A 20414-nucleotide genomic window follows, 5' to 3' on the forward strand; every position below is an offset into this window, starting at 1 on the left:
CTCCTTCAGACTAGGATTTGGATTCCTGCTCCTGCATGTTCCTATGGCTGATATATGAACTAGAAATTTGCACAGATCCTGTCAAACTCTTCAGCACCTCAGCAGTAACCATGCTGTCTTTAGACCACCTGCTGCATCCGAGCCCACCACAGGCACCCATGCCCCAACTTGAACTGCTATACCTTGTTACCAACTCCAGGGGGTGTTGTACAGGATGAGGAAGACTTTTTATCAATTTGGCCTCCACCTGGTATGAGTACCTATTCTGCCAAGCTATTCTGCAAACTTTACATATATAGTAAATAATGCAAAGCCCTGATCCATAATCTCCCACTGTGGCGTTGTACATCAACATGTTCTAAAGGCCCCATTTTTAAAATCTGTCTCTTCTAATATCTGTTCCACATGAAAAATAAATTATGGTAACCCAATATGGTGCATGACGCTTTCTCATGTTTTATATTTATAAATGCTCAAATCCACGGTTACCGTAACATTTGTATAGGGTGTTATTTACCCTGAGCAGCCTTGGTGTCTGGGATCATCACATTTTTATTGGGTGCTCTTTACCCTAAGCAGCCTTGGTGTCTGGGATCATCACATTTTTATAGGGTGCTCTTTACCCTGAACAAACTTGGTGTTTGGGATCATCACATTTTTATAGGGTGCTCTTTACCCTGAACAACCTTGGTGTCTGGGATCATCACATTTTTATAGGGTGCTCTTTACCCTGAGCAGCCTTGGTTTCTGGGATCATATTTTTATAGGGTGTTTTTTACCCTAAGCAGCCTTGGTGTTTTGGATCATCACATTTTTATAGGGCGCTCTTTACCCTGAACAACCTTGGTGTTTGGGATCATCACACAGCATGTTATGGTACAGAATACCCCAGAAATATACACCAGGAATAGTGGAAGAGTACAGGCTGATACCCTGTGGATTGGGTCTGGAGTTTTTTATGTATACCTTCACAATCCAATGTCCCTACCAGGGGCGAACTGACAACTCATGGGGCCCCCGGGCAATAGGGGATCATGGGGCCCCTGTGTCCTTGCCCAAACTCAAAAAAGCCTATGAAAAAGGTACCAGGGCATCTCATGGGGCCCCCTACTGACTCCGGGCCCTCATTGCCCGAGTTTCCAAATGGTCAGTCCGCCCCTGGTCCCTACTATTGTTGCATAGACACATACACACTAAGATCAATTTTAGTACAAGTCAATTTATTTACAAAAACACTTTAGCAGATAGTGTTCACAGTGGCAACGGAATCAAAATTCACACCTCCGTCATCCATTCAACCACCATGCTAACCTGAGATAATGACCAGACTAGCGCCAGGCATGATGGATGTGTATTTAAAGTGGTGGCCATAAAACTGAACTGCTGCAGGTCACTTGACCTATTGACGAGTTTATAATTGGACATACATGGGAGCCAATTTCCCCATCCACAGATTTGAGGTGGCTGGGGAAATCCTCCCCGCTGTGTCACTGTGACATTCTGACAGTGGGGCTTCCCCACCATTGGAATCCATTGATCAGTGCTGTAGCCTATTGACTGCATGCACTGATTGAATGCTGGTTTTACAGCAGTTTTACAGCAGGATGGTTTGACAGAAGTCATTCTAATGATCGGCTTCTGTTGAACAGAGAGGGCTGCACACAGATCGAAATTTGAACAGTTCCTGCTGAACAGAACGAATTTCATTCCATTTATGGCCAGCTATAGTCACATGATCTGGAACCAGATTGCATTGTTTAGTAACAGAAACGTTTATGCCGAAAGAAAGTTAGTGCTGGGTTACCCACTAGCATCCCACATACCCAAACTGCACTAGCAATGCCCTATTCAAGTGAAAGTGAGGTTAGTCCACAGGCAGCTGACTTTTTATCTACTGAGCTGTGGATAGAACCAAATGCCGCAGCTGCCAGAGTGGTAGGTAAGGACTTTTAGGGGGAATGGGGGGTACAGTTTAGTATACTGAGGAGACTAGAGATAGGGGGCTGGGTAATTTTTAATTGTTCTTGAACTTGTCATTTTACACAAAGGCCCTAATGTGTGAAAAATGTTTAATGAGAAAAATTATTTTAAAAACAAAAAAAGACAGTCATGCTGGTAATGGAGAGAGGAAAAACATGACTAAATTGTTGGCGGTGTATTGTGAAGGAAAAAATGGAGGAAGTGCGGAAACATTAAAGAAGCTTGTAATAATAGTTTGGTAATTTTAGTAATAAAATGCCACAAGGTACACATGGGTTTTTACAGTAAGAGAACATGGAAATCTTGCAAAATCCAAAATAAATGTGGACAGGCAAGCGGTTCAGTGGAGTGAAATAAAACATAGGACTATATTTATTATTAAAGTAAAACTAAAGGCAAACCATTTTTTTTTCAGAGTAAGGTAGGGTTATACCCCATGTCAATTTTATTTTTGTCATCTGTGTCCCATTGGGGAGATTTCCTGTTCCATAGCCAAAGCAGTAAGTGAGACGAAATCCCTCCAAAATTAGAGAATCCCTGTTGTCCCCATTTGAATCCCTCCATTCCTGTTCTAGTGACAGCTCAAAATTTGGAACTTTTACTGTGCACTTTTGGTGATAAAGCTAAATAGAACAAATAGAGAGGGTGAAATTCTCTAATGGGAACAAGGACAGCATTGAAAACCTGACAGGTGTGTACTAATCCCTCTCCACTCTATTCAAAAAATCTTGCCAGTAAAAGCTGGCTACACATTATACAGATTTGTTTTGTACATTTTCCTTTAGATTTACCAAAACCATATAATATGAGGACAAACTTAAATACTTTCAAATTGCTTGTATTCAGGCAGGCCTTTGCACTACATAGATGAAGGTAAATCTATAAATCTAAAGGAAAATGAACAAGAAAATTGTATGATGTGTAGCTTTATACTTTAATGCACAATCTGAACACAGCTCAGTGAATTTTCGTGTGAAACGTGTTTGTGATCATCTTTGTGATTAAGCAATTAACTCTAAACGAAACAATCAATAAAAAAATCAATTTAACTTAAAAGATTACCCCGGGTTTGTCACATGCATTTCTTGCAGGATCCAGGCACACAAATAATCTGAGTATGCACCAACTCTTTAAAAATGGGACATTTCTATCTAGAGACATCATTTTAAACAAGTGGCCACTCCTGACCTTAACGCCATGGATGTACAGACAACTACACCATTTCGTTCATAGTTCTTCGCACATAAACAAAGATATCAGACCTCTGACCACATTCGAAAAACTCTGTTCTACAGACTCCCCCAAGAGACATGCTATATCCCAGCTTTACTCTTGCCTTGAAAACACTATTGAGGTTCAGTCTAGGAAAGCCTGTATAGCCTGGACCTCTGACCTACAACTCCAACTACCGGAAGACTGGGATCACATCTACGCACTTATTCACAAGGGCTCCATAAGTGTTTCTACACAGGAAAGCAACTTCAAATTATACTCTAGATGGTACAGAGTTCCAGCCCTGCTCCACCAGTTCGATCCCACTATCTCAGACTCTTGTTGGAGATGCCACCTGGCTAAGGGTACACTCAGGCACATTTAGTGGGACTGCCCACTGCTGCAGCCTTTTTGGGGGAGAGTTCAATCCACAATTGCACGAGTGACCACGTATAGCCTGGAGCTCACCCCTGCACAATTTCTGCTGCATCACTCTTCACTCCCATTCCGGACATACCGTAAATCACTCGCCATGCATATGGTTAACGGCGCAAAACAGTGTGTTCCAGTCCACTGGCGCTCGACAAATATTCCCACTATCCGTGAATGGTTTGCGAGGATCAGTAGAATTGAGGAAATGGAGGAACTGATCTCTGTTGCCAAAGAACATCCCGAGAGATTCAGGAGAACTTGGGCCTGTTGGAGGCACTTTAAAACCACCCCTACCTACCACCTACTAATGCAGTAATGATTGACCAATGATATCCTGATACTGGGGAATGTCCTCTTTTCTGAGATACCTCTCAATATATGCCTAGATATACCTTAGTCTTTCACCAAGGCTTACTCCCTTAGAACCTGTATCCGCATATTACCCGGTTGACTGTCTTGATACGCACCATGTCTTAAGCTATGAGAAGGTATTTTTACTGTAGCTCATTTCACAGGTTGAGAGCCACCTATCCACAGACATTCACTCCTCCTTTCCGTTTTACCTCACCCTAAGCCCCCTTTTTTTTTTTTCTTCTAAACTTACCTTTATCACCTCATTATTCTACTTATTAACTATCCTTCTCTCTACCTGCTCTCGAGCTCCCACCTATACTCTACTCCTATCTTCGTTTCGTACCATAACCGATACAGAACGCTGTCCTTCACACGGACGTACTACGCCCCATATCACTCACACATCCAATTCTTAGACTTGTGAATCAGATCCAAAGCTTTAGCAAGTGCTCTTCATATTCTTTATCATACACGTCACACTCCCCTGACAGAAAATACTGCTCAAAGGTCAAAAGACAATATATCTCTCTGCGCATTTCTTATATGCCGTTCATTTCCTGGACTGTAATATTACGCTGACACAATGTTTTACAATGTTATGTTTTGTATTGCCTGTTATGCTTTGACCCATCTGAGACAGGGGAAGCGCCATACAGTGATTTGTCCGACCTTGGATTCACGTCTGTATCTGTATTGTTATCACTGCTTTCTTCTAATAAAAATCTTTTTTGGAAAAAAAAAAAGATTAGGTTCTTTAAAAAACTCCTAACCAACTGCCCTCTTCAAAGCTCCACAATTACACCAATCTGAAGGCCACAGTTCTGCTGTTCTACATCAAGCAATGCAAGTTTTCACTGTCCTTTCCACACCTGTGCATCAGCGCTTCATAGACTTTTATAATGCTGTGTCCTGAGGCTAGAGACGGTCCCACAGAAGTCGATAGGACTTGCACAGACAAGGCCAGGATAGTGAAGACTTACCGTGCTGAATGTAAACAAATGGTGGAATCGCAGCCACTGGATTGAGGCAAAGATGCTCCTGTGGAAGGAGAAGGTGGATTAGGCAAAGGGAAAAAAATTCATTTTTCCTTTAAAGCCCAGCTCCAGCCAAAACATTTTTTTTTCTGTTTTGGATAGTAGGAAAGGTAAGTACCTCTGGTCAGTAGTTACTGATGTTCATTTACCTACTGATGAGGCAGTTATGATTGTTTCATCATATTTTGGAATGGGGATGCTGAGAGTTTGCTGAAGTCCTGATCTCTCTGCATGAAGAATAATTAAAGCTTAGTGTAAGTATGTGTAATTCTGTTCAGAATATAGTAAGCAGCACACATTGCAGTTTAAAATATCCACATTTTCTAGGGCAGAGATGCTCTGTGAACTTGTGACGATGTCCAATAACTGAAATTTTCCAACATGTGATCCTTCTCTATTTGTTGTGAGCCGTGATATGTGATCCTTCTCTATTTATTGTTTGGGAGAGTACTGAATAGTATTTTGAACACTGTTGGGGGAGTGGTGATTAACTCAATTGGGTTTTGTTACAATCAAGAGATTTTTATACCAACTAAAAAATACCTTTCTTGGAGCTCAGTGAGGAACAAAGCCTTTCATATTCATCATCAGTAGGTTTATGCTGCCATGTGCTGGAGATTGGTAATAGACACAAAAGCTAAAGTCCTCCTCTTAGGGCCCTAACCCCGCCCTTTAACCATCCTGACAGTAGCAGACAGCACTATGAAACACCAAAAAAATTGTCAATATGCATCCAACGCAAAAGGAAAGGAAATGTGCCCTTAAAAGAGAATAGTGGCTTTTATTTTTTCCCCCATTATACTTACCTAGGTGGATGGAGTGTCAGTCCGATGCTGCATATCTTCCCTACCAGCTCTAAGGGTAAGAAATCAGCGATCACATGTCCGCTGATATCTGAGTTCTCACTGCCGCTCTGAGCAGATAGTGGTGACTGTCAGTCACCAATGTCTGCTCTGCCCTCCAACATTCACTGGAACGCTGAGCTGTGGAGGGGGAGGGAGTCGCTGACTCAGGATCTTAGTCGCTCGCTGAGAGGCTGAGCCAGGTGCCGCTCCAGACTCTGGGGTGGATCCTGACTTTGAAGTTGGAATCTTTCCCCAGCCTGGACCAGCTGAGTGATGTCAGCACAAGAGTGCAGAACAAATTGCACTCCTGTGATCCACAGGAGAAGTACAGCCAAAAGAATTTTGGCTGTACTTCTCCTTTAATGGACTCCAAGTAAGGGATTTTGATGTAACTACAAATATCCCATTTTCTTTAGCATTCATTTACAGACACAGCATTTCTTATGCATTAACCATGAGGCATTCCCAAGTACTTCCAAGACAGAGGGGCAGAAGAACAACAAAAATAACAGAGCTGCCTGCAACACCTTCAAAACTAGCATCCTATAATCCGACTTGGAGAAGGTGTGGGTCTAAATCCAGGCCACAGCCTTATTAATCTGGGACATGGAAGACTGATGGCAAAAGGTCAAAGACTCATTAACTTTCCTGGTGCAGTGGACACAGAAAGGTAAAAGGGAGAGCCTTCCCTTTCAACTCATAAGCCAAACAGTTTAGCGAAACTGGTATATTTGGTCTCCCACAATACACAGAACATGGAAGTGCAATTATTTTAGTAACTGCAAACTGCTAACCACTTGCCCCCCCCCACAGGATTTTACCCCCCTTCCTGATCAGACCATTTTTTGTTATTCGGTGCTGCACTACGTCAACTGGTAATTGGGCAGTTATGCAATGCTGTACCCAAACAAGATTTATTTAATTTATTCACACAAATAAAGCTTTTTTTTGGTAGTATTTGATCACTTCTGGGTTTATTTGTTGAGCTATGAACAAAAAAAAAAGACTGAAAGTTTTGAAAACAAAAAAGATATTTTCTCATTTCTGTTATAAAAAATATCTAATAAACTCACATTTTGTCATAAATTTAGGCCAAAATGTATTTTTCTGTCTTTTGTAAAAAAAATCCCAATAAGTGCATATTAATTTGGTTTGTGTGAAAGTGATAGCGGTATAGATCCTGGAATTTAGGCAATTTTTTGCTATACGGCGCTGCACTATTTTAACTGACAGTTGCGCGGCCCTGCAATGCTGTACATAAATGAAATTTACGTATTGTTTTCACACAAATAGAGCTTTCTTTTGGTGGTATTTGATCAATTCTGAGTTTTTTATTTTTTGCACTATAAACAAAAAAGACCAAATTTTTTTAAAAACAATATTTTCTCATTTCTGTCATACAAAATATCCAATAAACTCAAATTTCATCATAAATTCAGACCAAAATGTATTTTGCTACACGTCTTTGGTAAAACAAAATCCCAATAACTGAATGTTTGAATTGGTTTGTGTGAAAGTTATAGCGTCTACAAACTATGGTATGCATACTGGAATTTACACAGCTTTTACTTTCTGACTGCTATCACATTTCTTGAGGTACTCAAATGCCAGGGCAGTACAAACACCCCCAAATGACCCCCTTTTAGGAAAGCAGACACCCTAAGCTATCTGCTGAGAGGCATGTTGAATCTATGTAAGAATTATTTTTTTTCCACTTTTTTTTTTTTTTTTTTTTTAACAAAGTTATCATTTAAAAAGGTATCTTGCTCACATATGCCATGGGTATATTTGGAATTACACCCCAAAATATATTCTGCTACTTCGCCTGAGTATGGAGATACCACGTGTGAAACTGATTTCAATGGTGCGCAAGTTCCTCATTTCACTTTCTCGCTGCCTATCACAGTTTCAGAGGCTCTGAAATTCCAGGATAACACAATTCTCCCACAAATGACCCCTTTTTGGAAAGTAAACACCCCAGATTATTTGCTGAGAGGCATGTTGAGTCAATGGAATACTTTATTTTTTGCGCAAGTTTTTGGAAAATGACAACCAAAAAAAATACATATATTATTTTTACACAAAGTTGTTGCTTAAATGATATGTTGCTCACACATGCCATGGGTATATGTGGAATTACACCCCAAATATATTCTGCTACTTATGCCAAGTATGGAGATACCACATGGTGAGTATTTTGCAGATCTCATTTTTCTCACAAGATTTTGAAAAAGAAATAATATGTTTTCGTTTTCTTTCTTCATTTTCCAAAAACTTGTGGCAACAAGCGAGATCTGCAAAATACCCACCATGCTTATCAAATTCCTTGGGGTGTCTACTTTCCAAAAACAGGTCATGTGGGGGGAAAGGTTGTACTATTCTGGCATTTCAGGGCCTCCAAAACTGTAATAGGTAGTCAGGAAGTGTAATGAGGAAATAAAGCCCTTTAAAAGCCTGAAGGTGCTTACTGGATTTCAGGGTCCTGTCCACAGCTAGATTGACAACAAATCTCTTACATGTGGTATCCCCATTGGAGAATTAGCAGAATGTATTTTGTGGTGTCATTTACCATATACCCATGGCATGTGAGAGCAATATATTATTTAAGTGACAACCACTCAAAGTGCAGTGATGTATCAGTACATCGCTGGTCCTTGTTGGGTATATATGCTATGTTCTTTTTTTTTTTTTTAAGCAGCCTGTGGGCTGAATGAAGAAAAGAGAAGAAATCTCTGCCAGAAAAAGTGTGTGGCATGCCCACCATTAGAATATACCGCCCTGCATCCACCCAATTCTAATGGTGGGCACACATGAAATGTTCTTTTTCACAGGTGGAAGGCAACAAAAAAAAAAAAAAAAAGGAACCAGATTCCTCTATTCACATCGATCAATGTGGATGAAGAAATCTCTGCCAAAAAGATTTTTTAAGAATATTTGCTGAATCATAGGGGCCATCCACCCATTGGCCACCCCAAGTCCCTATGCGTGGGCATATATGCTCTTTTTTAATTACGGATGAAAAGTCTCATCTAACAGCGCTGCACGCTCTGACGTATATTTTGGCAGCAAAACCCTATTGTTGTCAGAATAAACAGATTGGTGCTGCAGCTGAACGGCATTACTGCAAAGAAAACAGCAACGGTTAACAATAAAACAGTGACTTAATAAAAACGTTTTTATTGAAATATGTGCTAAAAAGTAGTATAAAATATATACGCTGAAGCATTGGGGCGATCCATCCACTGGCTACCCCAGGCCCCCATGCTTGGGCATATACGTTCTTTTTAAACTGCGGATGAAAAATCTCATCCAACAGCGATACACACACTTATGTATATTCTGCAAGCAAGACCCTGTTGCTGTCAGAATAAACAACTGAACAGCATTCCTGCAAAGAAAACAGCAATGGTTGACAATAAAACAGTAACTCACTTTATTTTACTTTTTTCCTGACTACTTAACATCTTTCGATACCCTGTGTATCTATGTGACCTAGACTGTGCTGTACCCTATACTAATACTCCACTAGTGTATGGTAGTGACAGAAGCAGTCCTTGAGGCAGAGACCAGGTTGGCCAGGACAGGAGGGACAAAAATAGTGGGTGTCACACTTAATTCCATGTCTGCTACAGACACAACAACTTTTTTGGGGTGTCTTTTGGGTTGGGGTACAAGAAATGGCATCAGGAAAATGCCTCTCATGCATCCGGCTTACTGCATCTGTGTTGGGGGTTTGGGCCATAGCACCTTCTGGATACAAAAGGGCCATTATTATTTCTTCCTGGAATTTTAGGAAGGATCCACTTCATTCAGTTGCTTTGTAAAGAACAAAAGCGTTGTACAGAGCCAATTGAAATAAATAAACAGACACTTTTTTTGTACCAGCATTTGGCTTTTCAGGAAACTAAGTATGGCTTCATCATCTGGTCACTGAAGTCTACCCCTCCCATGTTAGGTTTATAGTTGTGGACACAGAGGAGCTTCTCAACAACACCAGCTGCCATAGAAATTTGGATGGTCGTGTTTGCATGAATGGAAAACAGGACATAAACAAAACGTTTGTCCTTCCACTTCAGTGCGAGCAATTCAGCATTTTTCAAGCAGACTTTTTACCCCTAAGACAGGTATTTACAAGCCGTTGGATGAAGGCCCCAACAAATAGGGAAAAAGAGCACCTGGCTGACAGGGACTGCTTGCACCACTACTAAAAAAAATTTACCTGCTAGTGGAAGCAGAGATCAGGCCTGATCTTGCTAACCCTGCAGTTTTGTGTGCAATGTATCAAGTGACAGTGATCTACTGACACTGTACTTGCTGAGGGTGAAGGGGAGGGTAAGCGTAAGGGCTAAAATGCAGGTGCTGGCAGGTTTCGGGGCTGATCCTGCTAACGCTGCATTTTTGGTGACATTATATTATTGTGAACGCTAGTATAGTTCTGATCTGGTCAAAGATATTGATCCATTCAGACACTATACTAGCAATGGAGGTTTATTGTGTATGTGAGCATGTTCCTGGCAATTAGAGGGTTAAATATGATGATTGATGTAGTGGTGGGCAATCTGACACTATCTGGGGGGATGCTAATGCTAGCTGAAGTCGCCTGTGATACTAATACAGTGATAAGTAAAAAATCTGTACACTGTACTAATGACACTGGTGACAGGGCAGTGAAGGGGGTAACTGGGGGGCGATCAGGGGGTTAAATGTGAACTATCAGTGCTTTTACTGTAAGGTGTAGTGCTTTTAGCTCACTTGGATCTGCTTTCTTATTTCACTGGAAGGGAATGTGCCCCAGGGAGAGAAGATTGCATCATTTCCTGTGCCTGTGTAATGTAAACACAGGCACAAGAAGATCTGTGATAGGGCAGTGATCAATCAGCAGATCCAGGCCGAACATCACTGGCCTGAATCTGCTGACTGATTGGTGCTGCACCGAACCACAGCCACACGGGGTCGGCAGGTGTGTGTGCCCCCTACCCGTGAACATGGTGGGAGCATGGATCACATATATATATACACATGTGATTTTGCACAGGGATTCCACCCTGTAGCAGTAAACCTGCTACAGGGAGGATGGCAACTGGCTAAATACCTTTTCTCATCAGCAGTTAGAGCAGTCTTGTGACTTCTATCAGTGTCCAGCAGAGCACATGTTAAAGCTTGTAGGAGGAGTTTTCAATCTGCTCTAGGAGGATGCAGAACCCCTGACCTCTGTCTAGACAGTGCTGATTGGCCCTGTGCTGATCACGTGCACTCTCCCAAGAAAACAAAAAACCTCTCTAGAAATACCAAACTGAGCATGTGCAGAGCTACTCCACAGATATGTCTTATCAGGAGATAAGTGGGGGACACTGGAAGAAGGGGAGGATCAGAGAAGTCAGGATCAAACAGCCTTTTTACACAATGCAGAGAATTAACCCCTTAGGTTCCACATTGAGTATAACAAGCATGCTTTACTGCATATACACTGATTTCACTGTTCTGTTACTTTACTACTTTAAGCATAGTAGATTTCACAGAGTCTGAGATAACTACTTCAGTCCTGGAATTTTTCAGCCATATATATGCAGCAAATGAGAAGCAGGGTGCAAGGTCGGAACTTGAGAGAGATGATCTGGCCTGTCTGGCACACCAAATTTTCATGGGTCAATCTGTGGTTATTAGAATCATCAAAATTCCTTCCAACTTGATTCTGTGGATCAGCTAAGGCAGAAGCCTCAGAGAGGAAAGACACGAATCAGAGAGAACTTATTCTACAGAGCCACTAGTGCATCTGCTGCCACTGCCTGAACTGGAAACAGACCAGTCCAGCTTCTGTGCCAAACAGGACCAAGTACAAACTGTCCAGAGAGACTTTATCGATAGTAAGGATGCTTTTGGTATGTAAAATCTTAAAGAATATAAAAATCCAAACAAAAATGAAATATATTGCAACTTAACATTCCTGAATTGTGGTGGCTACATTAACCTGACCATACATTAGCAAATTAGCAAATTTTTGAATATTTGTATGAACATTTGTACATTTGCTGATTGAACAAATGTCATTCAAAAGTACTTCATGATTTTGTTTGCTTTGAACATTTTGTTTTGGAATATAAATGGCCGGATGGTGGCACTGCAGGGTGGGGTGGCCGTTTATAAACTGCCTCCCCACACCCTGCTTGTGTGCGCAATCCGGTGCCCGCTGTGTCCTCCGGACACAGTGAAACACCAATCCTCGGACTGCACCTCTGTACGAGGTCTCGATCATGTGATCACTGATTGGCCAATCAGTGATCACATGCAAAGTAGTAAGCAAGATGTCACTTGTGACATAATTGCTTACTACGTGTGAAATCTGTGAATGATCACAGAGGTCACATGGTACAAGGCTATTCACAACAGCCTTGTACCATGTGACAAGCTGTGACCAATAACAGCTCACACAGTATTTCCCAATGGATGCAAGAATGCACACAGAGAGAAAAAGGAAATGATTACTTTTACATCCTATATGGGTGTAAAAGTAATCAGTGTAAAGAAAAAAAAAAAAATCTTCATCACCCCCCAAAAGTAGTACAGTGTCACCATGGTGACACTGTACTGCTAGGGTGACAGTATGTAAAAAAAAAATAAAATATAAAAAAATAAAAATGTAAAAAAAAAGTTTAAAAATGATAATTTTTGGTTATAAACTAATTTGGCTTTTTTTTTTTACTAAAAAGATAACGGGATAAATTTTGGCCAAGATTTATGATGAAATATTATTTATTTGCAAATTTTTTGTCGAAAAATTTTGAAAAAAAACACTTTTTTCAAAATTTTTCGACATTTTCATTTACATAGCAAAAAAAATTAAAATCTCAGCAGTGAATAAATACCACCAAAATAAAGTTTTATCTGTCTCAAAAAAAAATTCATATAGGTACAGTGTTGCATGACCGCGCAATTGTCATTCAAAGTGTGATAGCACTGAAAGCTGAAAATTGCCCTGGTCAGGAAGGGGGCAAAAGTGTCCAGAGTGGAAGTGGTTAAGGAATAAAGTGGTGGAAAATCTCCCTCCCATCGACAACAAAGAAAAAACTTGACATGGCTTTTAATCAATACCTACTCTATCTAGAACTAAACAAAACATGACTTGGATATGCTTTAACAATAATTACTACAGATAACTGTAAAGAAACACTTACCTTTACTCATTATAAGTGATCGACCGTGATCAACATGTACCAGGTCTCCCTGATAGCTTGCATGACACAAGGTAATGATAACTGGCTTGCCAAGGCACCTGCTAAGGGCATGGTAGTCAATCTCCTGTTTCTGCTGTTCAAAGAGCAGCCTGACAATGACACAAAAACATCAAGGGGGATATTCAACAGGCTATTCCACAAATATATAGCAAGTAAAAAGATACGTAAAAAGTTATCATATATTTATCTCAATTAAAGTGTATCTAAACCTAGGAACACGTAATATATTGCAGCTCACCTGGGCTTGTATGTGGTGGCTACATTCGTTTCCATTTTTTCAGGCTATTATTTCCTGTCCAATGTGCAGTGTTGTCACACTAGGACCGGGAGTGAATTAGGACCACAGAACACTGCCATTGTGTGAAGTCATAACATTGCTAACTGTTAGAAGCTTTCTTTAATCTAATATCTGCTTATTATTATTATTAACATTGGTAAGAGTGTTAATAGAATAACTGAGTTGTTATATTTCCATTTGTTCTAGATTGGGAAAAGTAAGATAAACAGACTTTTATAGTCTATGTGAATATATACTATACTGCCAAAAATAATGGACCACCTGCCTTTACACGTACATGAACTTTAAATGGCATCCCAGTCTTAGTCTGTAGGGTTCAATACTGAGTTGGCCCACCCTTTGCAGCTATAACAGCTTCACCTCTTCTGGGAAGGCTGTCCACAAGATTTAGGAGTGTCTATGGGAAGGTTTGACCATTCTTCCAGAAACGCATTTGTGAGGTCAGGCACTGATGTCGGACGAGAAGGCCTGGCTCGCAGTCTCTGCTCTAATTCATCCCAAAGGTGTTCTATCGGGTTGAGGTCAGGACTCTGTGCAGGCCAGTCAAGTTCCTCCACCCCAAACTCGCTCATCCAGGTCTTTATGGACCTTGCTTTGTGCACTGGTGCGCATTGTTGGAGCAGAAAGGAGCCATCCCCAAACTGTTCCCACAAGGATGGGAGCATGAAATTGTCCAAAATGTCTCGGTATGCTGACGCCTTAAGAGTTCCCTTCACTGAAACTAAGGGGTGGCCCAGCGCCCAACCCCTGAAAAACAACCCCACACCATAATCCCCCCTCCACCAAACTTTACACTTGGCACAATGCAGTCAGGCAAGTACCGCTCTCCTGACAACCACCAAACCCAGACACATCTTTCGGATTGCCAGACAGAGAATCATTATTCATCACTCCAGAGAAGATGTCTCCACTGCTCTAGAGTCCAGTGGCGCCATACTTTACACCACTGCATCCGACAGTTTGTATTGCATTTGATGATGTAAGATTTGGATGCAGCTGCTCGGCCATGGAAACCCATTCCATGAAGCTCTCTACGCACTGTTGTGCTAATCTGAAGGTCACATGAAGTTTGGAGGTGTTTAGCTATTGACTCTGCAGACATTTGGCGACTTCTGCGCACTGTGTGCTTCAGCATGCGCTGACCCCGCTCTGTCATTTTACGTGGCCTACCATTTCATGGCTGAGTTGCTGTTCTTCTCAGTTGTTTCCACTTTGTTATAATACCACTAACAGTTGATCGTGGTTTATTTAGTAGCCAGGAAATTTCACGGATGGACTTATTGAACAGGTGGCAACTCCTGTGAGCAACCCATTCTTTCACAAATGTTTGTAGAAGCAGTCTGCATGCCTTGGTGTTTGATTTTATACACCTGTGGCCATGAAGGGGAGTGTGTTTGTATATATATTATATATATATATACACATACATACACACATACATACACACACACTGCTCAAAAAAATTAATGGAACACTTTTTAATCAGGATATAGCATCAAGTCAATTAAACTCCTGGGATATTGATCTGGTCAGTTAAGTAGCAGAGGGGGTTATTAGTCAGTTTCAGCTGCTTTGGTGTTAATGAAATTAACATCGTTCAGCATGACCGTTTTGGTGGTGCGTCAGGGATGGTCTGGGGAGGTATATGCATGGAGGAATGCACAGATCTCTATGGGCTAGACAATGGCTGTCATTCGGTATCAGGCTGAAATCCTTGGACCCATTACCCCCTGCTATGGTGGTGCAGTGGGTCCAGGGTTCCTCCTGGTGCACAGCAATGCAGGCAGTTCCTGGAGAATGAAGGAATTGATACCACTGAATGGCCCCCATGCTTGCCTGACCTAAATCCAATAAAACACCTCTGGGAAATCATGTTTTGGTCTATCCGATGCTGCCAGGTTGCACCTCAGACTGTCCAGGAGCTCAGTGATACTCTGGTCCAGATCTGGGTGGAAATACCCCAGGACACCATCCGTCGTATCATTAGGAACATGCCCGACATTGTCAGGCATGCATACAAGCACGGGGGCCATACAAACTACTGAGCACAATTTGAGTTGCTGCAATGAAATTTCAGCAAAATGGACTAGCCTGCTGCATAATTTTTTCACTTTGATTTTCGGGGTGTCTTTGAATTCAGTCCTCTGTAGGTTGATAAATTTTAATTTCCATCAAACGATGGGGCATCCTTATGTTCCAAACACATTACCCAGTCCATAGCAGTATAGATATCCAGTAGGAGATTATTCCCTAATGAGTTCTGATGTGTGTGTGTGTGTGTATATATATATATATATATATATATATATATATATATATATATATGTATATATGTATATATAGTGAAATAAGTATTGAACACGTCGCCATTTTCCTCAGTTAATACATTCTAAAGGTGCTATTGGTTTGAAATTTTCACCACATTTCAGTAACAGCACATGCAATCCATACATATAAAGAAACCAAATAAGTTCAGCAAATAAGTTAAGTGTAATAAAATGGAATGACACAGGTAAAAAAGTATTAAACTTGCTAACTGAAACTTATTTAATACTTCATACCAGGGGCGGACTGACAACTCATGGGGCCCCCGGGCAATATGGGATCATGGAGCCCCTGTGTCTTTGCCCACACTCAAAGCACACCCAAAAAAGCCTATAAAAAAAAAAAAAAAAAAAAAAAAAAGTACCAGGGGCATTTCATGGGGCCCCCTACTGACCCCCGGGCCCTCGGGCAGTGCCCGAGTGTTCGAATGGTCAGTCCGACCCTGCTTCATACAAAATCCTTTGTTTGTAATGACAGCTTGAAGACGCCTCCTGTATGGAGAAACTAGTCACATACATTGCTCAGGTGTGATTTTGTCGCATTCTTCCACAAAAACAGTCTTCAAATCTTGAACTTTTCTATGAACTCTGATCTTTAGTTCTTTCCATTGATTTTCTATTGGATTCAAGTTAGGTTATTGACTGGGCCATTCTAGCAGCTTTATTTTCTTTCTTTGAAACCATTTGAGAGTTCCCTGGGCTTTGTGTATGGGATCATTGTCTTGCTGAAATGTCCACCCTCGTTTCATCTTCATCATCCTAGTAGATGGCAGATTATCAAGAATGTCATGGTACATATTTCCATTCACCCTTCCCTCAATGATGAGAAGTTTGCCAGTACCGTATGCTGAAAAACAGCCCCACACCATGATGTTCCCACCTCCAAACTTCACTGGTGTGTTTTTGGGGTGATGTGCAATGCCATTTGATTTCCAAACATAGTGTGTATTATGGCATCCAAAGAGTTCAATTTTGGCCTCATCTGACCAGACTATATTCTCCCAGTATTTCACAGGCTTGTCTAAATGTTGTGCAGCAAACTTTAAACAAGCTTCAACATGCTTTTTCTTCAGCAATGGAGTCTCGTGTGGGGAGCGTGCACACAGAACGGTTGAGTGCATTACTTTTTGTTTTCTTTGAAACAATTGTACCTGCTAATTCCAGGTCTTTCTGAAGCTCTCCACAAGTGGAAATTGGCTCTTGGACAACTCTTCTGTAAATTCTTTTCACTCCTCTGTCAGAAATCTTGCAAGGAGCACCTTCTCGTGGCTGGTTTTTGGTGAAATGATGGTCTTTCCACTTCCGAAATATGGCCCAAATAGTGCTCATTTGAACATTCAGAAATCCTTTTGTAGCCAATGCCATCAGTATGTTTTGCAACAATAAGGTTGCGACGTACTTGAGAGAGTGATTTGCTTTTACCCATCATAAGATGTTTCTTGTGTGACGCCTTGGTAATGAGACACTTTTATAGGCCATCAGTTGAGACTGAACCAGTCGATATTAATTTGCACTGACAGGGGGCAGGATTGCTTTCTAATGACTGAGATTTCAGCTGGTGTTTTGGCTTTCTATGCGTTTTTGCACCTCCCTTTCTTCATGTGTTCAATACTTTTTCCCTGTGTCATTCCATTTTATTACACATAACTTAATTTCTAAGCATATCTGTTTTGATTTCTTTGTATGTACGGATTGCATTAGTTGTTACCAACATGTGGTGAAAATTTCAAGTCAATAGCACCTATAAATATATTTACTGATGTTAATGTGTTCAATACTTATTTCACCCGCTGTGTGTATAATATATATATATATATATATATATATATATATATATATATATATATATATATATTTATATTTATTATGGAGTGGCTAATATGAGTGTAAGACTATTTCATATAAGTTTTATACTGTAATATTTCTATATTAAGATATTAATATAAGATAGAACTTTACATTACGTAATTGATATATAAACTTTTAGGAGCATTATATACTGTGCATACATAAATATGATTGAGTGTACACCGCGTTCTAAATTATTATGCAAATTCTAAGTGTCACAAAGATGAAATATTTTGTTTTTCAGCTTAACTCATGGATGGCATTGTGTGTCAGGGCTCTTTTGATCACTGAAAACAATCTCGGACACATGTGATAATTAGATTGGCCGTGAGCCCAATTTAAGGAGAAACTACTAAAGGAGGGTGTTCCACATTATTAAGCAGAGCACCATTTTCAAGCAATATGGGGAAGAAAAAGGATCTCTCTGCTGCCGAAAAGAGTGAAATAGTTCAATGCCTTGGACGAGGTATGAAAACATTAGATATTTCACGAAAACTTAAGTGTGATCATCGCACTATTAAGAGATTTGTGGCTGATTCAGAGCACAGACGGGTTCGTGCAGATAAAGGCACATTGAGGAAGATATCTGCCAGATCCATGCATCGGATCAAGAGAGCAGCTGCTAAAATACCATTACATAGCAGCAAACAGATATTTGAAGCTGCTGGTGCCTCTGGAGTCCCACGGACATCAAGGTGTAGAGTCCTCCAGAGTCTTGCAACTGTTCATAAACCTTCTATTCGGCCACCACTAACCAATGCTCACAAGCAGAAACGGCTGCACTGGGCAATAAAATACATGAAGACTAATTTTCAAACAGTCCTGTTCACTGATGAGTGCCGTGCAACCCTGGCTGGTCCAGATGGATAGAGTAGTGGATGGCTGGTGGACGACCACCCTGTTCCAACAAGGCTGCGACGTCAGCAAGGCGGTGGTGGAGTCATGTTTTGGGCCGGAATCATGGGAACAGAGCGGGTCGGCCCCTTTAGAGCTCCCAAAGGTGTAAAAATGACCTCTGCAAAGTATGTGGAGTGTATGACTGACCACTTTCTTCCCTGGTACAGAAGGAAGAACTATGCTTTCCGTAATAAAATCATCTTCATGCATAACAATGCACCATCTCATGCTGCAAAGAATACCTCTGCATCAATGGCTGTTATGGGGATAAAAGGAGAGAAAGTCATGGTGTGGCCTCCATCCTCCCCTGACCTCAATCCTATTGAGAACCTTTGGAGCATCCTCAAGCAAAAGATCTATGAGGGTGGGAGGAAGTTTACATCCAAACAGCAGCTCTGGAAGGCTATTCTGACATCTTGCAAACAAATTCAAGCAGAAACTGTCCAAAAACTCACAAGTTCAATGGATGCAAGACTTGTGAAGCTGCTATCAAATAAGGGGTCCTATGTTAAAATGTAACGTGACCTGTTAAAATGTTTAAAAAGTTAAAATGTTGTTAAACGTTTGATTGAAATAGCGTTTGATTTCAGTAAATAAGCTGCAAACACAACAAATGACAATTTTCAGTTCTTTACATCCTATAAAGTGTTTCGAAACTTACTGTGCGTAATATGGAACAGTGCGTTGTACATTTTTTATTTAAAAAAAATACTGTTATCATTAGGAGGTTTGTTCAATAAAATTTGAATTGTACTCTTAATAGTTGATAACATGAGAATTATGCTGACTGTTATTTACATCAATTATTTAGGTAAATGACAAAAATATCATTTGCATAATAATTTGGAACGCGGTATATGTGTAACACTCCCCATCCCCCCTGACTCTAAAGGAATGTCAGCGTAGCTCTGACTAGGGGCCCTGAGAATTGATTTTCGGAAGCCAGACCATCAGTGAAAGGAAAGGGAGCAAGGCAGAAGGTTTGTTCTATACATTTGTCACTAGATATTATTGTGGGACTAGAAGTCACAGAAGGAAAGCCAGCCAACTTTTAGGAGAAGGTGGGGGCTGAATTGTTACTTATATAGTAAAAGAACAAAGACCTTTTAGCAGCCTTACATGAGATGGCTAGCTGGACAGACAGCGGCCCACAGCTACACAAACACAGCTTTTATCTCAAGAACACAATTACCTTTTTTTTTTTTTACATCATATTACATTTTATATTCTAATATTTTACGCAATTATATTATTAAATCCATTTTGAGTTTTTGCACAAGAACTGGAAGAAATTTCTATTTTGGACCTCACCAATATAGGTTTACATAATATCGAGACAATATCGATATTTTACACTAACACATAAAGAGTCTATACACTAAAAAGACTCTCATGCATACAAGGTGTGAAAGTAGAATTCCCAGAATGCCATCAACACAGCATGATGGTGGTGAGTCACACAGCCATGTTCTGACATGTTTGACCTTGTACATGTTCTGACATGTTTGACCTTGTACATGTTCTGACATGTTTGACCTTGTACTCGCCTGTGTCACAGACCAGCTGAGTTTTTACAGAGTGGTAGAAAAAATAACACGTGTATATTGTGCTGTTGGCCAAAAATAGGCAACAGGAATCTGGAGCAGTGGATCAACATCACTTTTTTGCTTGAAAATTGGCAAAACTGCGAGTAAGACTTTATCTCTGTTTCAACAGGCTTATGGTGAAAATTCCATGAAGAAATCAAGTGTTTTTGAATGGCATAGGCGCTTTAAGAAGGGACAGGAAGATGTCCACGATGACAGTGAGCAGTCAAAAATGCAAAGGATGGATGCAAATGTCGAAAATTAAAATGCTACAGGAATCAGTTCAGAGGAAAACACTGGAACCCTGGCTTGACAAGTGGATTTTCCACCATGACAATGCTTCTGCATATGATGCGTTAAGTGTTTGCAAGT

General features: G+C 40.6%; 1 protein-coding gene across 1 annotated transcript in view; it reads right to left on the minus strand.

Moving 5' to 3' along the window:
* The window catches only part of LOC149450705 (piRNA biogenesis protein EXD1-like), a 98989-nt gene that overhangs the window by 50577 nt on the left and 27998 nt on the right, over positions 1-20414 (minus strand). The window contains exon 2 of the mRNA XM_089691558.1: positions 13030-13178. Coding sequence (XP_089547684.1) covers positions 13030-13178 — 149 coding nt within the window. The remainder of the gene's footprint in view (positions 1-13029; positions 13179-20414) is intronic.

This window comes from Staurois parvus, unplaced genomic scaffold, assembly GCF_062004578.1.
Source record: "Staurois parvus isolate SC_StPar_1 unplaced genomic scaffold, SC_StPar_1.0 ptg000564l, whole genome shotgun sequence".
NCBI lineage: Eukaryota > Metazoa > Chordata > Amphibia > Anura > Ranidae > Staurois > Staurois parvus.